The sequence below is a fragment of the Hippopotamus amphibius genome, chromosome 9, assembly GCF_030028045.1.
Source record: "Hippopotamus amphibius kiboko isolate mHipAmp2 chromosome 9, mHipAmp2.hap2, whole genome shotgun sequence".
NCBI lineage: Eukaryota > Metazoa > Chordata > Mammalia > Artiodactyla > Hippopotamidae > Hippopotamus > Hippopotamus amphibius.
The window spans coordinates 76,869,337-76,890,014 of record NC_080194.1 but is presented as its reverse complement, the minus strand read 5'-3'; the positions used below and the strand labels follow the sequence as shown (position 1 = coordinate 76,890,014).

At 43.2% G+C, this 20,678-nt stretch overlaps 1 protein-coding gene across 7 annotated transcripts in view; it reads right to left on the bottom strand.

Annotated features, from left to right (window-relative positions):
- The window catches only part of OPCML (opioid binding protein/cell adhesion molecule like), a 1,059,893-nt gene that overhangs the window by 215,846 nt on the left and 823,369 nt on the right, over positions 1 to 20,678 (bottom strand). For all 7 annotated transcript variants that reach the window (XM_057695557.1, XM_057695560.1, XM_057695563.1 and 4 more), the window contains one exon: positions 7,834 to 8,066. In XM_057695557.1, the coding sequence (XP_057551540.1) occupies positions 7,834 to 8,066 (233 nt within the window). The remainder of the gene's footprint in view (positions 1 to 7,833; positions 8,067 to 20,678) is intronic.

Below are 20,678 nucleotides of genomic sequence, written 5' to 3'. Positions count from 1 at the left end.
ATGCCTCCCTACCGGCTATGTCGGGCTCCCCGCAGTCCCATCCGGTGTCCAAGGCCGTCTGCTGGTGTTCAGCTGTTTCTCTGTGAGAATTGCTGCGTCCTTCCTTGCATTCCCAATGCATCTGTGGGGAGGGATGCACTCCACGTCTCTCTACTTCGCCGCCATCTTTAATTCTCACCATTATTATTCAACATAGTTTTGGAAGTTTTAGCCACAGCAATCAGAGAAGAAAAAGAAATCAAAGGAATCCAAATTGGAAAAGAAGAAGTAAAATTGTCACTCTTTGCAGATGACATGATATTATATATAGAAAACCCTAAAGACTCTACCAGAAAACTGCTAGCACTCATTGATGAGTTTAGTAAAGTAGCAGGATACAAAATTAATGCACAGAAATCTCTTGCATTCCTATACACTAACAACAGAAGAGCAGAAAGAGAAATTAAGGAAACTCTCCCATTCACCATTGCAACAAAAAGAATAAAATACCTAGGAATAAACCTGCCTAAGGAGGCAAAAGACCTGTATGCAGAAAACTTTAAGACATTGATGAAAGAAATCAAAGACGACACAAACAGATGGAGGGACATACCATGTTCCTGGATTGGAAGAATCAACATCATGAAAATGACTGTACTACCCAAGGCAATTTACAGATTCAATGCAATCCTGACCAAATTACCAATGGCATTTTTCACAGAACTAGAGCAAGAAATCTTACAATTTGTATGGAAATGCAAAAGACCCCGAATAGCCAAAGCAATCTTGAGAAGGAAAAATGGAGTTGGTGGAATCAGGCTTCCTGACTTCAAACTATACTACAAGGCCATAGTGATCAAGACAGTATGGTACTGGCACAAAAATAGAAAGGAAGATCAATGGAATAGAATAGAGAACTCAGAAGTAAGCCCAAACACATATGGGCACCTTCTCTTTGACAAAGGAGGCACGAGTATACAATGGAAAAAAGACAGCCTCTTCAATAAGTGGTGCTGGGAAAATTGGACAGCAACATGTCAGAGAATGAAATTAGAACACTTCCTAACACCATACACAAAAATAAACTCCAAATGGATTAAAGACCTACATGTAAGGCCAGACACTATCAAACTCCTAGAGGAAAACATAGGTAGAACACTATATGACATCCATCAAAGCAAGATCCTTTTGGACCCACCTCCTAGAATCATGGAAATAAAATCAAGAATAAACAAATGGGACCTCATGAAACTTAAAAGCTTTTGCACAGTGAAAGAAACCATAAACAAGACTAAAAGGCAACCCTCAGAATGGGAAAAAATAATTGCCTATGAAACAACAGACAAAGGATTAATCTCCAAAATATACAAGCAGCTCATGAAGCTTCATACCAAAAATCAAATAACCCAATCCACAAATGGGCAGAAGACCTAAACAGACATTTCTCCAAAGAAGATATACAGATGGCCAACAAACACATGAAAAGATGCTCAACATCACTCATCATCAGAGAAATGCAAGTCAAAGCCACAATGAGGTATCACCTCACACCAATCAGAATGGCCATCATCACAAAATCTGGAAACCACAAATGTTGGAGAGGGTGTGGAGAAAAGGGAACTCTCCTGCACTGTTGGTGGGACTGTAAGTTGGTACAGCCACTATGGAAAACAATTTGGAGGTTCCTTCAAAAACTACAAATAGAACTACCATATGATCCAGTAATCCCACTACTGGGCATATACCCAAAGAAAACCACAATCCCAAAAGAAACTTGTACCATCATGTTTATTGCAGCACTATTTACAATAGCCAGGACATGGAAGCAACCTAAATGCCCATCAACAAATGAATGGATAAAGAAGATGTGGCATACATACACAATGGAATATTACTCAGGTATAAAAAGGGATGAGATGGAGCTATATGTAATGAGGTGGATAGAACTACAATCTGTCATACAGAGTGAAGTAAGTCAGAAAGAGAAGGACAAATATTGTATGCTAACTCACATATACAGAATCTAAAAATGGTACTGATGAACTCAGTGACAAGAACAAGGATGCAGATACAGAGAATGGACTGGAGAACTCGAGGTATGGGAGGGGGCGGGGGGTGACGGGGAAACTGAGACAAAGCGAGAGAGTAGCACAGACATATATATAGTACCAACTGTAAAATAGATAGTCAGTGGGAAGTTGTTGTATAACAAAGGGAGTCCAACTCGAGGATGGAAGATGCCTTAGAGGACTGGGGCAGGGAGGGTGGGGGGGACTCAAGGGGGTGGGTCAAGGAAGGGAGGGAATATGGGGATATGTGTATAAAAACAGATGATTGAACTTGGTGTACCCCCCAAAAAATAAAATAAAATAAAATAAAATAACAGAAACAGACCCACAGACAAAGAAAAACTTATGGTTACCAAAGAGGAAAGGGGGGGGGGATAAATTAAGAGTTTGAGGTTAGCATATACACACTACTATATATAAAATTGGAACCCAACAAGGATCTATTGTATAGCACAGGAACTATATTTTGTAATAATCTATCAGGGAAAAAAATATATGTATAACTGAATCACTTAGCTGTACACCTGAAACTAACACAATACTATGAAACAACTATACTTCAATTAAAAGAAAGAAACAAAACTCCTGGTGTTAAGGGATGCTTTGCCACTCGCTAGCCAGTATAACGTGGACAAGTCATGTCAGCTTTCTGAATCTCAGGTTCTTTACTTGGAATGTAGTGACTTTCTGTTCTGTCTCCCAGGGCTTCAGTGAAGAATAATCACAAGAGATCATGCACGCAGAGGACTTTGGTGTTTTGATAGCTTCTACCCAGAGACAAGCCTAGTGAAGGGAATTTAAAGCATTTAGCAGCTCATCGTCTTTGGGTAAGGTTTTACTCTTTCTGAGCCTCAGTTTCCTTATTTGTAAGATGTGACCACGGTGTGAACTTTGCAGGGATGTTGTGAGGATCAGCAGAGATCAGTTTATATGCAGTGTGCCCAGAGCAGGGGTTGGCTGACATTTAGCGGAACCTAGGACTGGACTGGATAGAGAATCAGACTAATCTCACCTGAACTGACTCCAGGCTCAAAGCCCCAAGTCTTTGCAGACATAAAAATTGCATAGGCTTGTTACCATCATTCATCCTTTCTAGCCCTTTGCCTAAAATTGGGCTTCGCAAGAGGAGTTTGCTCCATAAAAGGGCGTGTCTCGCAGTAAATAGGTTTTTGAACTAGCCAAGAGAGCAGATAGAGACACCAGCATCCAAGGAGCATGGATGCACCAGATCTTCCTGCCTGTCGCTCCCTGACAGTGACAACTACTGGGACACGAGGACATCCACACGCTCCAGAATGCTGAAGAGTTCATGACAATCAGAATGGCAATCAGATTCTGGATTCTCAAAGGGGCCAGCATTTTCAGTACTTACACAGGGTAAAAAGGTAACATTTAGAACGTGTATCCCTGGAGGGATGAGCTACTGGTAAATTAATTATCTTCTTCTTTGCCTCTCCCTCAGCCTCTCTACACCAACTAGTGTGGCTTTGGCACCCCTGCTCCCCGCTGCTCATTTTCTTTCTTGAGCTTTGTCCTCGATTTCTGCTAGTACAATGAAACATCAGTAGCAGAAAAAAGAGGGGAAAATAAAGGATAACAGGCAAATCCCCATGGATCTAGATGAGAGAAATCAGTTTACACATGGTTGGCAGTGGAGGGGTGGTGTGCGCTGGAGACGCACGGATCGTGGGGTCACATGGCCAGGGTTCAGACCCAGCTACGCGGCTGACTCACAGGGGACCCCGGCCGGCGGGTCTCTTAACCTCCGTGAGCTGCAGTGATCTACTTTACAAAACGGAGATAACAGTCACTGCCCTGAGGTCTCCCAGAACTTGTGAGGGTCAAATGAGGCAAAGATGGTGACCAGTGCTGTAAAGTACTAAGTTAATGCACGGAATTCATATGATCCCTGTTAGAACATATCTCTTGGCTTGTCACATTGAAGACCTCAACCCTCCAAGGACCTCTTCCCAATTACTGTCCGCTCCAAGTCGTCTGGACATCCTGACTCATCCTCCACCCCTATCCGCTTGAAGGGACTTTATGATCACGGCCTTCTTATGCCATTTCATTTGCTGTATCCATCTGTCCTTTGTTCATTTTACAGACATTTGCTGAATGCCTAGGATGCCTCAGACAGCGTGCTGTGTGCTGGGGTTCCTGCTGTTCTCTAGTAGGAAGAGTTCATTGCACAAAACTCACCTACTCTCACGCTAGTAAACTCATGATGAATCTCAAACATACCCCTTCCTGTCCTGAGTTACACCTGTTTCTTAGTTCTGTAACACCCAAGTAATGTCTATGTTTTCTTTATCCCTAAAGCTCACAAGCATAATCTTCCTTCCTAGTGGCTCAGGGGCCTAACTCCACGATTACTAGTGGGGACATGTACAGTTCCCCAAACTCAAAAAGAGAGGCAATATCCTTTTAATTCTTCCCCTTTCCAGGCATTGGGATTAATCCTCTCAGCTTCCCTTGGATGACACTTCTTGAAGGAACCCCTCCATTCCTCCAAGGAGACCCAGAGCCCGCTCTCCTCATATCTTCTGAGTGATCAGTGTGACCTCTTGCCCATCCCTGTGCCTCCAGCTCCTCTCCACATCACCCCATCCACACAGGGCTGCTGGACTGGTTTTCCTGCCCTGACTAACCTGAGCCCCTTGCTCTGGATTTCCTTAACACCTGGGTACACAGTCTCAGCCACACTATCACACACCACCACATGGTGTCTTGAGAATACCCCTTAGGTGGCCATGATGTGCTTTGGGGACCAGTGATGCTATTTTAAGGAAGGCAGCTTCTTTTCTCAAAGAGAAAGACTTGGAAATTAATCCCTTCAGGTATGTGGAAAGACCACCTTATAAAACAGCAAAGGGCAGGTTTTGAGCCTAATGATAGAGCATCTCTGTTTTTCACGGCGCAGGAGAAGCAACAAAGCCTAGACCCCATGGGATCGCCCTTCAGCTAATGGCATTTGTCTGGCAGAAGTGATGAGATTCTAACATTCTCAAATGGACAGAAGATAAATAAAGACCATATAGATATATGTATATATACGGACAAGTTGCCACTCGGAAATTTTTCAGTTTTTCTCATTGCAAAATCAATACCCATCAGCAGTTTGAAATTAGAGGCAAGATTAGGCCTCCGTTTTATACATGCCTTATTGTATTCCGAAAGCTTTCTACTCAGTCAGATAAATCTTCTTTAAGAGGATTAGGAAACTTTCATTATCTTTATCTAACCTGAACTAACACTAAGTCTGAAAAATTAATCTATAGACTGGACAAAAGCTGATCACTGCTGGGAAGGAGGAGACTCCTGGGCTTCTTTCTAACTGAGCCGCGGGGTCTCTGCTTCCACCCACTGGACTCAACTGGTCCCCCAAGGAAGAACAAGTAGGCCATTGTTCACCAAGATGCAAAAGCAGGAAGCTCCCTGAGCTCCTTCCTTTGCCTTTCAGCAAATGTAAAGCCCAGTCTGCTAAGATTTCCAAGAGGAGGTGCTCCCCTTCCTCCTCTGTCCTCCTGATCTTTGCATTGGATTTCACAGGCCACCCTGATGTCCAGAGATACAGAAGCCACTTGGTCGGAAGTGTGGAGACTTGAGGAGGTGACCCCTGGAATGAAAGACTTCACTGCTCTGCTTCTTGCTTCTTCCCAGACTCTTTCTGACCCAAAGCTCTGAGGCCCACAGCGAGACCCCACTGGCTTCAACATCCAGCCCCAGGAATTGCTTCAAGATTCTTAGGAAGAATATTATCCCTGAAGCTCTGTGCCATGAGCCCTTTATGGCCTGCGTTGGCTTTGACATGCTTACACAATCTGTCTTCTTCCCTGAAAAGTGATAGCCTTGTTCTGTTTAAGTCTGTTTCTGTACAGTGCCCGACAGTTCCTTTTTATTTCAGTGCCGAATTTCCTGAATTTGAAAATAACTTTGCTGTCAAGGCCACGGAGGCGCCACGGAGGAGTCACTTCCCATGTGGAGAATTTCAGCTCCTCTGGAGCCAAGCCCAGGTGGCAGGCGGGTGGTGAGATCTAGTGCTCCCTTGTTTTCTGCAGACGTGCCCGCTCATCTCAGACGACTGATCTCAGCGAGGGCCTCCACCAGCCTCTGAGGTGAAGCATCAGATGTGACACTTGTCTTTATCTCCAGATGGCAGGCCGCCTTGTAGGTCCCAAGCAGTGATCATCCCCAAGCCACACCCCTGGTGGGACACGGGTGGAGAATAGACACAGCGGAGCACAGGTGTCCTTGGGTAGCAGGCAGATGTGGGGGTCTGGGGGTGTGCGGGTGAGAGAAGGGCTTGGAGGCTGAACTGAGGCAAAGCTTCAAGTACAATGGCAGTGCCAGGGCCTATGGGGAGCAGGGGCGGCAGCAGACAGAACTCCGGCCCAGCTCGGGCCATCACCAAGGTCTGCAGAGCCAGAGCCCCAGAAGCCCTGCTAGCAAAGAGCTGCTCCAGCCAAAGAAACGAATGGCCACTTTGATTTGTATACATGACTGAAGCATGAAAAGATTCTAACCTTACTCAAGCTCCCCATGAAACCATCTGAAATGAGCAAAATTATATTTTTCAGAAAGTCAGGGATTAGGGAATCCATACTAGTTAAGCAAGAATGCCGTTTGCATATCATAACCTGAAAATATCCATTACCCACTGTAGATGGGGTCTGATAAAAGCCAGTTATGGACACTAAGGCACACACAGGGACTCATTCTGAGTCTGCATGGCCCTGAGACATGGGGATAGGAGACACTGAGAAAGGTCCACCCTCTGGTGGAGGAAGGATGTGTCAGTGGGGGATGGGAGCCAGTCTGCTCAGCACCTCATTGCTACATGAATCTATACCTGATAGGAATGGCTTCGCATAGTGATGGGGGTGTTGGTAGGGCAGCTCAACATAAGGTCATCTGTATGGCTGGCTTGTTTTAAGACAGTTCCCCAATTCTCATGACTGCTCTCTGCATGAGTTTTTAATTCTTAATATTTAATAGTTGATATCTGAGATTCTGACATTTCCTCAACCCCATTTTTCTCCTACAAAGTAAGATTCAAATGAAAAACTCTTACCTACTCTGCCTGGCTTATAGTAATTCAGATTTTTAAGGGAGCATGGGAAAGGATGTTAGGGATCCCCCCTTTTAATAATACAGATTTATTTCCAACATAGACCTGGAGATAGCATTTTGACTAGTACTCCTCTTGACCTCAGCTCCATTGTGGGGCTAAAAGGGTGTACACAGGCACAGCAGCAATGCAGAACAGTGCTCAGAGCCCCTTCCGGAACACACACACCCATCAGCTCCGCAGGAACACTCATATGTCACATGGTTTCACATCAGTATTATTAACCTTTTATCATGAAATAAGACTGAAAAATAAATGGCGCAGAGAGTAGTACTGTATCTATTTCCTAACATATCTTGCCCCAACTTCAGAGTGCTAATACATAATATAATATAATATATAATATATATTTCTAATATGTATTAGATCTAATATATCTTTTCCCGACTCCAGAAAACTCAACCAGCTCAAAAATGCCAAACAACCTATTAATGAGAGCAGAAGGACCAGAGATAAAATTGAGAAACTCTGTAAAGATACTCAGCACTTAGTCCAGACCCCAGCAGGTGGAAGGAATCAGGACTTGCACTCAGTCTCTGGATTCCACAGAAGAAATGGCCTCTTGTGTGTTCCTGCAGGAGCAGAAGCACAGGCTGAGACATGCGCGCCCTGCGTCACTGATGGGAGAGCCAGCCCCCTGGCCAGGCCACCTACCTTGCACGATGAGGTGCACCCGGGAGGTCTTGGGGTGGTTGTCCGTCTGCACGGAGCAGGTGTAGGGACCCTCGTCATACACGTCCACGTTCTGGATCATGATGCTGTACTGGGTCGGTGTGTTAACCAGGATGATCACACGAGGGTCTATGGACCACTTGTCGTTCCCAGCGTAGAGGATGGTGCTGCGGTTCAGCCAGGCCACCCGGGTGACCCGGTCATCTATGGTACACCTTTAAGGGAGCATGGGGGAGGGGAGGGGGGAGGGAGGGAGAAAGCGTTGAGAGATTCTATTACAAATGCGGCTGTCGTCATTGGAGAAGTAAATGAAATAACATAACCCAGTGTTAAAAGGAAACGATCAATTATTGATAAAACTTACTAAATAGAGGGCAACATCTTCCCGAAGAACCGATGCTACGATATCATTTCTATTTGATTTAGGAACATATTATGTGAATATCTTTGCTGTATATTTGCTTTCCTTCTTATTTTTTCCCTTAGGCTTATATGAAAATTAGTTTATATTTCTTGAGCACATTTACCACCTTGTGGGAGAATCAGCCCAGTGCCAGAGGGGAGAGAAAGTGCATCAGTATTTCAAGTAGGTCACAGATAATCCGCACAGCAAATGCTTACCTTGTTAAGTCAAAAATTGGACATATTTACCTCTAGACCTCCCTCCTGTTCATCACCTCCTGTACCCCTAAGCTGCCCAAAGCCCTCCAACTACAGTTTATAACATGGAGTCTTGACATTCACTGCAAAAAGCCAACGGTCTTTAAGGCAGTCTTTGAGGCAGTCTTAAGCTACCTTCTTAAGATTTCAGGAGAGGGGAAAAAGAAAGTGGCCAAGCAGAGTTCCTCCTCCTGCTCACACTCCCCTCCCTACCCACCCACCCAGAACAATGTAGTTGATGTCACCTGGTTGTCACCAAGGTAAGGAGCCAAGCTCTACCCCCACATACTCCCACCTGTTCTTCCCAACAGTCAGAGGCTACGGATGGAAGCTACGAGCAAATGGAATTTGCTTGTTGGCACGTATGACCTGCAGGCTATCAGATTTAATGCAGAAATAAATATGCCTGCTGGCCAGGAAGGAAATTTGCAAATGTGTCCCAGGAACTTAGAATGTGTGGGTGGAAAACTGAGAACAGGAAATCCTTTAGAAATGGGGGTTTTTCTATGATGGGCACGGTTAAAGGGCCCCAGGTGTGTCTACCCACTACTCAATGCTCTTGTCAGAATCTGAGTTTCAGTACCTTGGCAAATGAAAAGGTGAAATTACCCTTGATTTCCCCAGATGCCCCAGCAGAGAGGGTATGAGCAGTGCCTCCTGAGGACCAGGAATGTGAATCCAGCACCTCCAGGTGAGGAGACAGGGAATAAACGTGGCCACACCCCACCAGATCTGATCCCATCTTGACCTGGACCAGAGCCAGGAGGTGGGAGCACCAAAGACACTGGCCATGGGGAGACACAGGTTTCCCTTGGCAAAGTGACCATCCTGACAAAGCCTGAATGGTCCAGGGAACAGAGGATACTGGAGCACCAAAATGACAGCTGCCACTGAAAGGGGTGAGCGCCCAGTCTAGCAAGGCCCTCTCCCTGATGGGGAGGAGGAATAAAAATAAAACTAGCTTCCAATCACAGGGGTCTGCTATGCACATGCCCACCTGTCATTCAGCCTCAAGGCAGGGGTAGAGTGATCATTAGATGCTTTCAAAGTATGGCAGGAAAAGATGTTTTATCTTCTAAATGTTCTTTATTTGCTATTTTTCAACCACAAAAGTAAAATAAACATGTTTAAACAGGTAAACAAATACAATACAAAGGGGCCTAAAGGCTGAGCTAACCTCTCTCTCCACCCAAGTCCCTGCCCAGAATTCACTATTTCAGTGACAGCCTGTCACATCTTCCTCATCTTACTCCTTACAAACGTATATTCACATATGGAAAACTTGTGTTGATTTGTTTTTACCTAAAACAGAATAGTACTCTAATATTCTTACAAAGCTTTTATTTTAACTTGGCCACAGGCACCCCTGCATACCTATAGTTGTAGATCTAATTTTGTAATTGCTTCCAGATATGTCTAAGATCAGTGAGGAGAGTTTTGGGGACCCAACTGCATTTACCTAATGGTCCCTGTATTCAGGTATCATGCAATGACTCTCCCACCTTAATGGATGTCTATTTGGCATAAAGAAAAACTGAAGTCATCAAAAAGTTTACAAATAATAAGTGCTGGAGAGGGTTTGAAGAAATGGGAACCCTCCTGCACTGTTGGTGAGAATGTAAATTGGTAGAGCCACTATGGAAAACAGTATGGAGGTTCCTTAAAAAACAAGAAATAGAGTTACCATATGACCTAGCAATCCTACTCCTGGGCATATATCCAGAGTAAACACTAATTTGAAAAGATACATGCACCCCAATGTTCATTGCAGCACTATTTACAATAGCCAGGACATGGAAGCAACCTAAATGTCCGTCAACAGATGAATGGATAAAGAAGATGTGGTACATATATACAATGGAATACTACTCAGCCATAAAAAGAATGAAATAATGCCATTTGCAGCAACATGGATGGACCTAGAGATTATCATACTAAGTGAAGTAAGTCAGACAAAGACAAATATCATATGATATCACTTATATGTGGGCTCTAAAATAATGATACAAATGAACTTATTTACAAATCAAAAACAGACTCACAGAAAACAAACTTTTGGTTACCAAAGGGAAAAGGTGGGGGATAAATTAGCAATTTGGATGTAACATATATGTACCATTATATATAAAATAAACAACAAGGACCTACTGTACAGAACAGGGAACTATACTCAATATTTTATAATAACCTATAAGGGAAAAGAATCTGAAAAGAATATGTATGTATACAACTGAATCATTTTGCTATACACCTGAAACTAAAACACTGTAAATCAACTATACTTCAATAAGGAATAAATTAATTTAAAAAAACTGAGGTCACGTTGTCTCTTCCACATCCTTGGGGCCCTAGCTTCACTTTCTGTGCAGTTTTGTTCCTTCTACAGCAACTGCCCATTTCCCTTATGAAGACTAAAGCCCTAATGGGCCCTCTCTGCTCTCCACTTTCAAAAGCATTTCCTAGCAGAAAAAATATGATAAACGCATTCATTCACACTCAGTTGCAAATCACTGATAAGAATTAAAGTGCCAACTTTCTTAATAACAGCTATATTTTCATGAAGATACAATCCCTGTTTGAATGACTCCTAAAGGTTAAATTCCGACTGTACAGTGTGGCCAGCCTGGAAGTAGATGGCAAATTCAGACAGACTGAAGGGTGTCATCTCCCAGACCCTGGAACCACACACCCAGGTGACAGTGCAGACAATATGCTTGCATTTATTTTGGTCAATTATGCAATCCTTTGCACATTTTTAAGTTGACATAATATTTTTAAAGTTTAAGTAATAGTTGCAAAGGCTACATTTTTGGTCTGTGGAGACTATTCACATTTTAAAATTAAAATGTCATAATGTTCCTTTATATATATCTCTACATGAATTTAAATACCATAGTGATTTGATACTCATGATTGTCTACTTGCAAAATTCATGAACAGGCTCTTTTTTAACAGTCATAAAATGTGCATTGCTCCTTTTTTAAGCTTGAACTTGGTATCTATTATATATCCTCTGCAGGATTTTATCCTGATATAATATTTTATGCTTGAAAATCTTTTATTGATCAGCTATCATATTTATTTCCAACAATATATATAAAATATAGAGATTGAAATTTAAATTTCTTTCATGTTCTGTGACCGTAAAGCTCTGAATAATAACATTTTCTTTTAGAATGAGTTATCATTACAAGGATAATATTGATAAAACAACATAAATATATTGTACGTGTTGTTAAGTAATAATTAAACATTAGAAGTAAACTTTTACTGGAAATATAGCTCTTAATGGGATAGATGAGGGCTTTCTGTTTATTATACCATCGGTAAATATCATTATATTAGAATGAGAGCTCAAGGTCAATTCTATTCCTATTTTGCTTTGAAAGAAACCAAGTTCACATAAGCAAGGATATGGAAATGAAAATTTTGTATAGCAATGTCACTCAGTTCTTTGAACATCTTCCAAGATACATGCCCAAAACCACGTAGTAATACAGCTTCAAAAATTATTTTAATGATCTCACAGCTGACAATTCAATTAATTCCTCCTTCAATTTCTTTTAAAGCAATGAATTGGAAAATACCTGACTTGCAAAGGGCTTTGTAACCCAGTATTAAATTCATTCAAATTCTCAATATCTGGACAGTATATTGCTAACATTTTACTAGGCCTTATCAAATGACTATTAAAGATGTGTTATGGGCTTCCTAGGTGGCGCAGTGGTTAAGAATTCGCCTGACAATGCAGAGGACACGGGTTCGATCCCTGCTCCAGGAAGATCCCACATGCCGTGGAGCAACTAAGCCCATGCGCAAAAAAAAAAAAAAAAAAAAAAAAAAAAAGTGTTATTCTGTCACTTCGAAGCACTTTGTTTAACCCAATACGCTGAGAAAGGTGTGGGAAACTGAAATACTGTTTATTCTAATGTGCCCAATCACACTGCCCTCTGGCAGAAAACATCTCTATCTCTCTGGATTCTAATTTCAAGATAGAGATGGTACCAGCTTTGCCATGAATTCATTATTGATGAAGAGCTGTGCCATTTCCTTCAGGACTTCTCTGCTTTACTTTGGTGAGACTCGCCCTCAAAACTGATGCTCTGTTTGATGACAGATTGATAATAGTGGTGCAGGTAACAATGAAAGTAGAGGAACATTCTCTCCTGGACAATTAGGAAGGTGGGAACAGTCAGAAGGAGAGCCAGGACTCCAATTCAGACACAGGCACTTTCTCAGGCAGATCCATTTCAGGACATTTTAGGTCCTGAAAAGGTACTTCTTTAGATACATTTCCTTGTGTAAGACCTACAACTGCAGGTTGGGGGTGAATGGCACCAGTTGAAATTGCCGCAGGGTCTGGTAGGGGCTGACTCTGAGACAGGTCAGTCCAAATCGACCCTCCAGGGCAGCACACACTCGCAGTGCCCTGCCACACAGCCCTCAGGAAGCCTGTGTACCCCCTGGGTAGATGTACCCTGGGTGGATGATCAAGGTCCAATTCACCTGCTCTCAAGCTGGGGCCTCAGTAGTGGGGAGGGAAGACATAGAGAGAGAAGTAAGTCCACCTCTCTAATGGAGTAGAGCTGCCCGCTGACTCTACACAGCCCTAGAACCTAATGAACGACAAAGCAACTTTGGCAGAAGGATGCTGTCAGTTGAGGACAGTTATCTGCCCCTTAATGCTTCTGTGCTTCAGAAGAATGGGTCATTTCAGCGCTTCTTGCTTTCTTCCATCACAGGAGGGCCCTTTCACTGTCCTGTGAACAGCAAGAAGAAGAGCTCAGAAAAGGACTTACCATTATGCTTAAGCGTTCTTCCAAAGCCAGCTCCTTCCCTGCTGCCTGTGGCTACGTCTTGGACTCTCTTTCAACCAGAAACCCACGAAGGAGGGTTTTTGATGTTAAATAAGGGGATCCAAGAGGAAAGTCGAGAAATATTAATGACAGCTTTCCCATTTCTTGAAACTTTTCCAGGTAGTTAAAATTCTTCCATCCCAAGCTAACCCTACCTACTGGCCCTTGATAAGATAGAACTCATGGCACCTCTACTGGAATGTCTACAATTGCACAGTGAGTGTTCTATGTCCGGCACAGTTGAAGAACTTGCTGTATATTAAATCACTTGATCCCACAGCTACCCTTTGAGAGATGCTCTATTACTGTCCACTTTATATGATAAGGAACAGACACAGAGGTTCAGGACTCCTAACATCCTTGGCTGGCACCATCAGGCAGGGGATTTGAACCTGGGCAGCCTGGCCTGCGGGTCCCTGTACTTCAGGGCTATGGCCTTCTACCTAATAATAAAACAAGTGCTTGCGGTTTGAGAACCCAAGTACTTTGGCCAGCCAAGGTTTCCCTCAAATTTATGGTACTTATTTAATTTTCTCATAATTGATAAAACAGCTTCAGGGAACAGGAAGAATATTTGGAAGTGACTTTTTCACTTTCATAAACCACCTCTAGCTACACGTGAGGAGAGGAGGGGAGATAAGAATCAGAAAGAGCAAAGGAGTGCCTGAAAGACAGTGGAGGAAAGGGGTTCTGCTTGCAAAGCATCACGGCAGCTCCGCTAAATATGTAGCATGGGAGTAAGGTGCCCGGTTAGCTTTTGTGTCGGGGTTGGGTTACAGTTAGGGGAAACCCATGCCTTAAAGCAGTGGCTTTCAAACTTTGCTGTGCATCAAAATAGCCTAGAAAGCTTTTTAAAACACAGATCACTCAGACGAACTCTCAAGAGCTTCCATTCATTGGGCTGAAGGGGGCTGAGGATTTGCCTTCCTAACCAGTCCCAGGTGACATCAGAGCGGCAGGTCTGGGGACTCCCCTTTGAGAGCCACTGCCTTAAGGAAACCAGACAAAAGACAGGCAGGAATTCAATCAAGTTAACAAAGTCTTCCTAAAAAGTGAAATTGGCCAGCTTTCTTGTTTTTGTTTGTGGTGGTTATTTGTTCTTATTTTCATATTTTGCCTCTGAAAATACAAAACTAAAAAGTGCCACAATTCACACAACAGTATTTAATGAGTGTCTAATGTCTACCAGGCGATGTTGTAGGAGCTGAAATGCCAGAAAGAGGCAAAGATTACACCCTTGATGCTACCACAAAAGCCCCTAAGTAAACAGGTATGTTAATTTCAGAGAATAAGTGGTGAAAATAAAAGCAGGGCAAGGAATGGAGAGGGCCATGGGGACTGGGAGCATCCTTGAGAGAGACAGCGCTCAGGAATGCCCCTCTGCGCCCGCTTGCTAGATGCTGACATTTTTATCATCTTAAATCTGAAATGCAACCCGACGCGTGTCTGAAAATCAAGATCTACATTAAAAATAAATGTCACATACACAGATTAAAAATAAATCTCACTTACACACAGATAGCTGCAGAACATTTAGATAATCTGGATAGCTGGAGAGCAAGTCTTGGAAACCAGCCTAACAAATGGTGTCTCTCCTTTTCGGATAACTTTATAAATTCTGTGTTCAAAGAACTGACAACTGGCATTTTGAGAAACTAAAGCTAACTAGAAAACGCCGTTTTATTTCCAGCCTAGTTATTGGGATAATACCAGAATTATGTTGCATGCCCCTCTGCCTTCATGAAGAGTAGACAGTGGCAAATAGAGTTTAATCTCTAATACAGACACACCATTCAAAACCTCTTTGTAATGTGATGGTCTTCACGGAATTTACAACACTGGATTTAATTATATGTGCATTTATTGGTTAGGCTGTAAACACCACCTGGGTAAGAACCATCTTGGCGGTCTTCACTTTGTATCACCAGTACCTCCCACAGCCCACCGGCAGCGAGTAGGTGATCGGCACTTATAATGATTAAAAGATGTAAGATAATGTTTTTCAAACTGACATAGAAAGAACCCACATAGGATTATAGCTAATGATACTGTATTATATCCTTAAAAGTTGCTATGAGAGTAGATCTTAAATGTTTTCACCACAAAAAAGAAACGCTAATTATGTGATGGGATGGAGGTGATAGCTTATTCTACAAAGGTAATCATCCTGCAATAAATAAATGCATCAAATCATCATTCTGTACACCTTAAATATACATGATGTTATATGTCAGTTATATCTCAATAAAGCTGGTAAAAGAGGACCCACATAAGGTGAAGTAGATGTCCTTGGAGATGCATGTATGTGTGTATCTCTCTCTGAGTCTTTTTTAAAAATTTTTATTGGAGTATGGTTGATTTACAATGTTGTGTTAGCTTCAGGTGTACAGCAAAGTAAATCGGTTATACATATACACATATCCATTCCTTTTTTTTTTTTTAGATTCTTTTCCCATATAGGCCATTAGAGAGTATTGAGTAGAGTTCCCTGTGCTGTACAGCAGGTTCTTATTAGTTATCTATTTATACATAGTAGTGTGTATATGTCAGCCCCAATCTCCCAATTTATCTCTCCCCCTCTTATCCCCCGGTCTATGAGTCATTCACACACACACACACACACACACACACACACACACACACAAGGTCCACAGGTCCTCTACTTGTATTTTTTAATTCACTGTTTCCATTTTTATAATACTCTGGACAAATATCACGTATGCATGTTGTGCATGTGGTCTGACCACAGTTAGATTTCAGTGTTCAGACTTGTGTCTGTTAGCACAAGGGCATCGGTGAGTACTTCTTTCATTGTCTGAGGCTAATGAGAAACATACAAGGGAGACTCACGGTGTCAGCAAGGTGTCCCTGCCGAGAAAAGCTGTGTGATGTTAGAGCAATGCGGGTCCCCGAAGTTGCAGTGAACCCATGGGGAGGAGATCTTAGTCATCAAGGGGCACAGGCTGAAGTCAAAGAGGCGTCCTTACATCCCTCAGCCCCATATCACCTGCAACTCGGAAATTAATTTTAATAAAATCATCGGCTCCATTGATGTTCAAGACTTTAATTTTAGTGGTTATATATGTGTATGGCCTATAATTTTAGATTTTTGAGTCATAGAAGGGTATCAGGTTAAAGCATTTATACCTCGTTTTATGATTTTATGTACCTAAGATTTTAAAAGTAGTATTACCACTGAGAATCCCTGGTCACCTTGTCTCTGCCCACCACTCTCCCCTGCCTTAAAAAATGACCTTCCAGAAAGCTGTCAAGTTAAGAAATGCTAAAAAAAAAAAGATAAAGTGGTTGAATGTTAAAACTTCAAAATGCATTTCTTTGAATTTCATTTTTAAATTTACCCATGATAGAAAAAAAATACCCATTAGTGTTGTTTTGCTTATTTTGTCAATTGTATTTTTTTAATAAATTGAGAGTTTACTGAATTTCAGTTAAAAACCTTACATGTATCAAAATATATTAATAATGCTAGTTCAAAAAATGGGAAGGAGGCAATCTTGCTTTAGAGGATTCAAGGACCCAATAATAAATGAATGTTTTAAAGGCAAGGAGAGGAGGGAAGAAAAAAAAATTTTTTAGACCAATTGCCAAGGTATGCTAAATTGCACAAAGATGTTCTCCTGGGAAGCTTTAACTACTCAGTTATTTCCTGAGTTACAAATACAGCCAAGTCTAGAACATCAAAAAGAACCCTGAGTTATGTAAGGGGAAACATTACAATTCGGAGAGAGCAGTAACTCTGCTAGAGCTAATATGTGCAGATAGGGTCCTGGTGAAGAATATATATGAGAGCCTTGCAGAGGAGTGGGGCAAGGTCAGAGCTGCTTAGAGAGGGTCTTCGGGAGTGCAAGAGATTGTCTTTGAAAGCTGCCATATACATGGCATCCTCAGATTGTTCCTAATTGGGGGATGGTGTGCTGCTCACAGCAGCTGGGATGTGGAGTCACGTTAATACACAGGAAGGGTGAATGTGTCTTGTGTGTGTGTGCGTGTGTGTACATATGTAGGTGGGGGAGGGATGTTACCCAGAGAAAAGTAGGTAACGTACACAAAGGCATGTGTCCCAGAGGAAATAAAGTATTTGAAACAAAACCAAGGAGCTATGGGGTATCCTGAAAACGGTGTCACTTGAAGCAGTAAATCAGCTGCAGGATGATGATGTGCTGTGTTTCAAACCATGACCTGTGATGGATGAACCCATCAGAATGGTGCTCACTGTGTCTGACAGTGGCAAGGGAACTTCCTGTCCCGTCCCTGCAAGCCCATGGAGGGGAAAGGAAGGGAAAGGAAGGAAGTGACTGCATGGAGAGATGGCTCCACAAAGAGGCAGAAATTGCTTACAACCACAAGGGGGGCTGAGGGCAGAGCTGTTGGGGAGACGGGGGAGAATTCCTATCGCACTAAGGAAGGTACATACAACCCCGGGGGCTGAGCAGAGCTGTGAAGGGACGGTGGGCACGAGAAAGCCCTGCTCAATGTGGCGAGCTGTTGGGCGGGCCTCTTCCCAGACTTCAAGTTACTGTGAGTTCACGACTGTGTCGGGAAGATAACGTTCTTAGTTGCCTGAGCAACCCAAACCATCACAGGAGGCAATGCCTGACATCAAGATTCTTATGCTCTTAGGTGAGTGATAGAATACAGGAGCACTAAAAAGATTCCCTATCACACTCATGGAGACCATAGAAAGTGTAAATTCACCTGTTCACTTAACAAATGTTTATTCAGCACCTACTAAGTGCCAGATACTCCACTAGGCCCTACAGATAAGAGGCTGAGCAGAGAGTTACTGCCTCTACCCTCATGGTACTTCCAGATTTGTGGGAATAACGTGCAATCAACCAACCTCCAGGACTTCTGGATCTGCTCAAACTGAGCTGAGGAACCACTGGACACTCATCACAGGCGGTGGCGTGGGAGCCCTACTCAGAGACGCATCTGGAGACAGGCCTTCTGAGAACATGACAGCTAATCTAAGGTGAAAAGCTGGAACCGATCACCAGGCACAGGTGTTGGCTACAGAGAGCATTTCAGAGAGAGGACAGGACAGGTGAGCAGGACCTGGGACTCAGGTAAGGAACAGAATGGAAGCCAGAGTGGCCCAAGCAAGGCGGATGGGGAAATAGGTGGATTCCATGAAGCTGGGAGAGGCATGTATGCACCATAACAAATGTGTGTTTTATACTTGGTGTAATGGAAAATCGCTGAGCAGGTTTAAGTAGAAACATGCCATGACATAAATTACACTTTTTACAAGAATATACTGGACTTCCTTTGGAGAATGAATTGTATGTAACAGGACAAGAGGCAGAAGGACTAGCCAAGAGACTACTTCATCCCCCCCAGACAGGACAGAATAGTCCTATGACAAGAGGGCCTGCAGCTTAAGGAAGGGGTGGGGGCCAGAGTGAAGGAAGAGGCTAAGGAGTGAATGGAGTGATGTGCTGATGTAACATCTGTGGGCAACACTTTCAAGAATGTTTGCAGCAAAGGTGGGAAAAGACATAGAGCCAGAAAGGTCACTGGGCTTTCCAGAGTGTTTTTGTTTAAGACTGGAAATGCTGGGAATTGAGTTATTCATTTTGTAAGTATTTACTGAATACCTACTGGGTGCTAGGGCTTTTCAAACTTTTAAATGCCCACAAGTTACCTGTGCCTGTCATTAATTCACTAGGTATGGGTTGGAACCAAAAATCTGCATTTCTGATACCAAGCAGAGCCCTGTGGGGCTCCTGGGCACAAAAGCCTTCCTGTGTCCCACATTTCTTGATTATAGGAAATAGGCTTCATTCAGCCTCCAGGACCTTCCCAGAGTTCCAAAGGACAGGTTCAAACAGATGCTAATCAGGGAAGAAGGGGATGCAGAGACAAGGGAGGAGCAGTCAAGGAACCACAGTGCAGTCTTGGGGCAGGGTCCTGGTGCCCCCTCAAGGGATACACAGAACAATATCTTTCAGCTGTTTTGCAGATACTGAAACCCCCAGCAGGTGGGAGAAGTTAACTGTCCGCTGTCCACTAGCACAGAGACCCCAGGCCAGTTGGAACCAGAAGGATGATGATGCTGACTCCCACTGACCTCACCACCAGCCAATCAGAAGACTGTCCACAGGCTGATCACACCCTCTTTGAACCATGACTATAAAACCTCCTCACTACCCCCTCCAGGTCAGGACACACAGTTTTGAGGGCGTTATCCCACTGTGACCCCCTTTGCCTGGCAAAGCAATAAAGCTATTCTTTTCTACTTCACCCAAAACTCTGTCTCTGAGATTTAATTTGGTATCAGCATACAGAGGCTGGATTCAGCTTCATTCCTAGCTCTGTAATCATGCCAATGGGAGGCGGACCACACTTTGTTACATGAGGTTACAGTGAACCAGAGATGCAGCTGTAAATGAGGCAAGGACCAGCCTTCTTACTTGTGATACTTACACACTATGATACTTAATATGTAAGCATATACTGATGAGACCGATCTCATTGAATAGGAGCAACTGATGATGCAAGAGAAAGCAGATGACTCACAAAGAAAAATTACTGTAAAAGTGAAAGAGTGTGGGATCTAAACCACATGAAGGAAAGGTGCTTCAGCTGTTGTGTCATAAGAGAAGGAAAAAATAATAGCAACACAAATAGGTTTGTGGGTCTGGCTAGGGGAAAGCAAGGAGGCTCCTGAGTGATGTTTCTATCTTCTCTCAAGTAGAGCTCAAAGTTACCAGTTAAGGGTAAACCGGAGAGTAGGAGTGAGGGGAAGGTAGATGCAAGAAAAAGTGAAATAGCGGCTGCAGAAAATGAGAGCATTTAATTACTGAGGAAATAGGATTCACAGGCAATGCTGAGGCCCCACTTATAGTTGATGGCCAAGAATTTACAGCGATGCTACTCTGCCAGCTTTGAGGATATTCTCCAACCCAGAATATCTGCTCAGCTGCTGAGCTGCAGGCACAGACAACGTGGATGGCTGGGTTCACCCAGTGCTGGAGAGTGGCAGATGGGCGAGGGAGAAGAAGCCAAGCATTAAAGTAATTGGAAAACGGTTGAAGGAAAGGAGACGTGAAGACAGGGACCCTGATGGATGGAGAGAACCCAGTGGATTCCATGCCCTGGAAGCTTGAATGAGGTCCTTGAGCAAATGAGTTGGTATGAAAGAGGCCAGATGTGATGGAAAGTAGGAATACATGGTGACCACACAGTGGTGGCCCTTGTCCACGAAGGATTAAACCCATTTCAGGCCATATGGGTCACCCAGATGGATCTTGACAATATTGGGAGTGATGGGAGGAGTCTAGAGTTCTT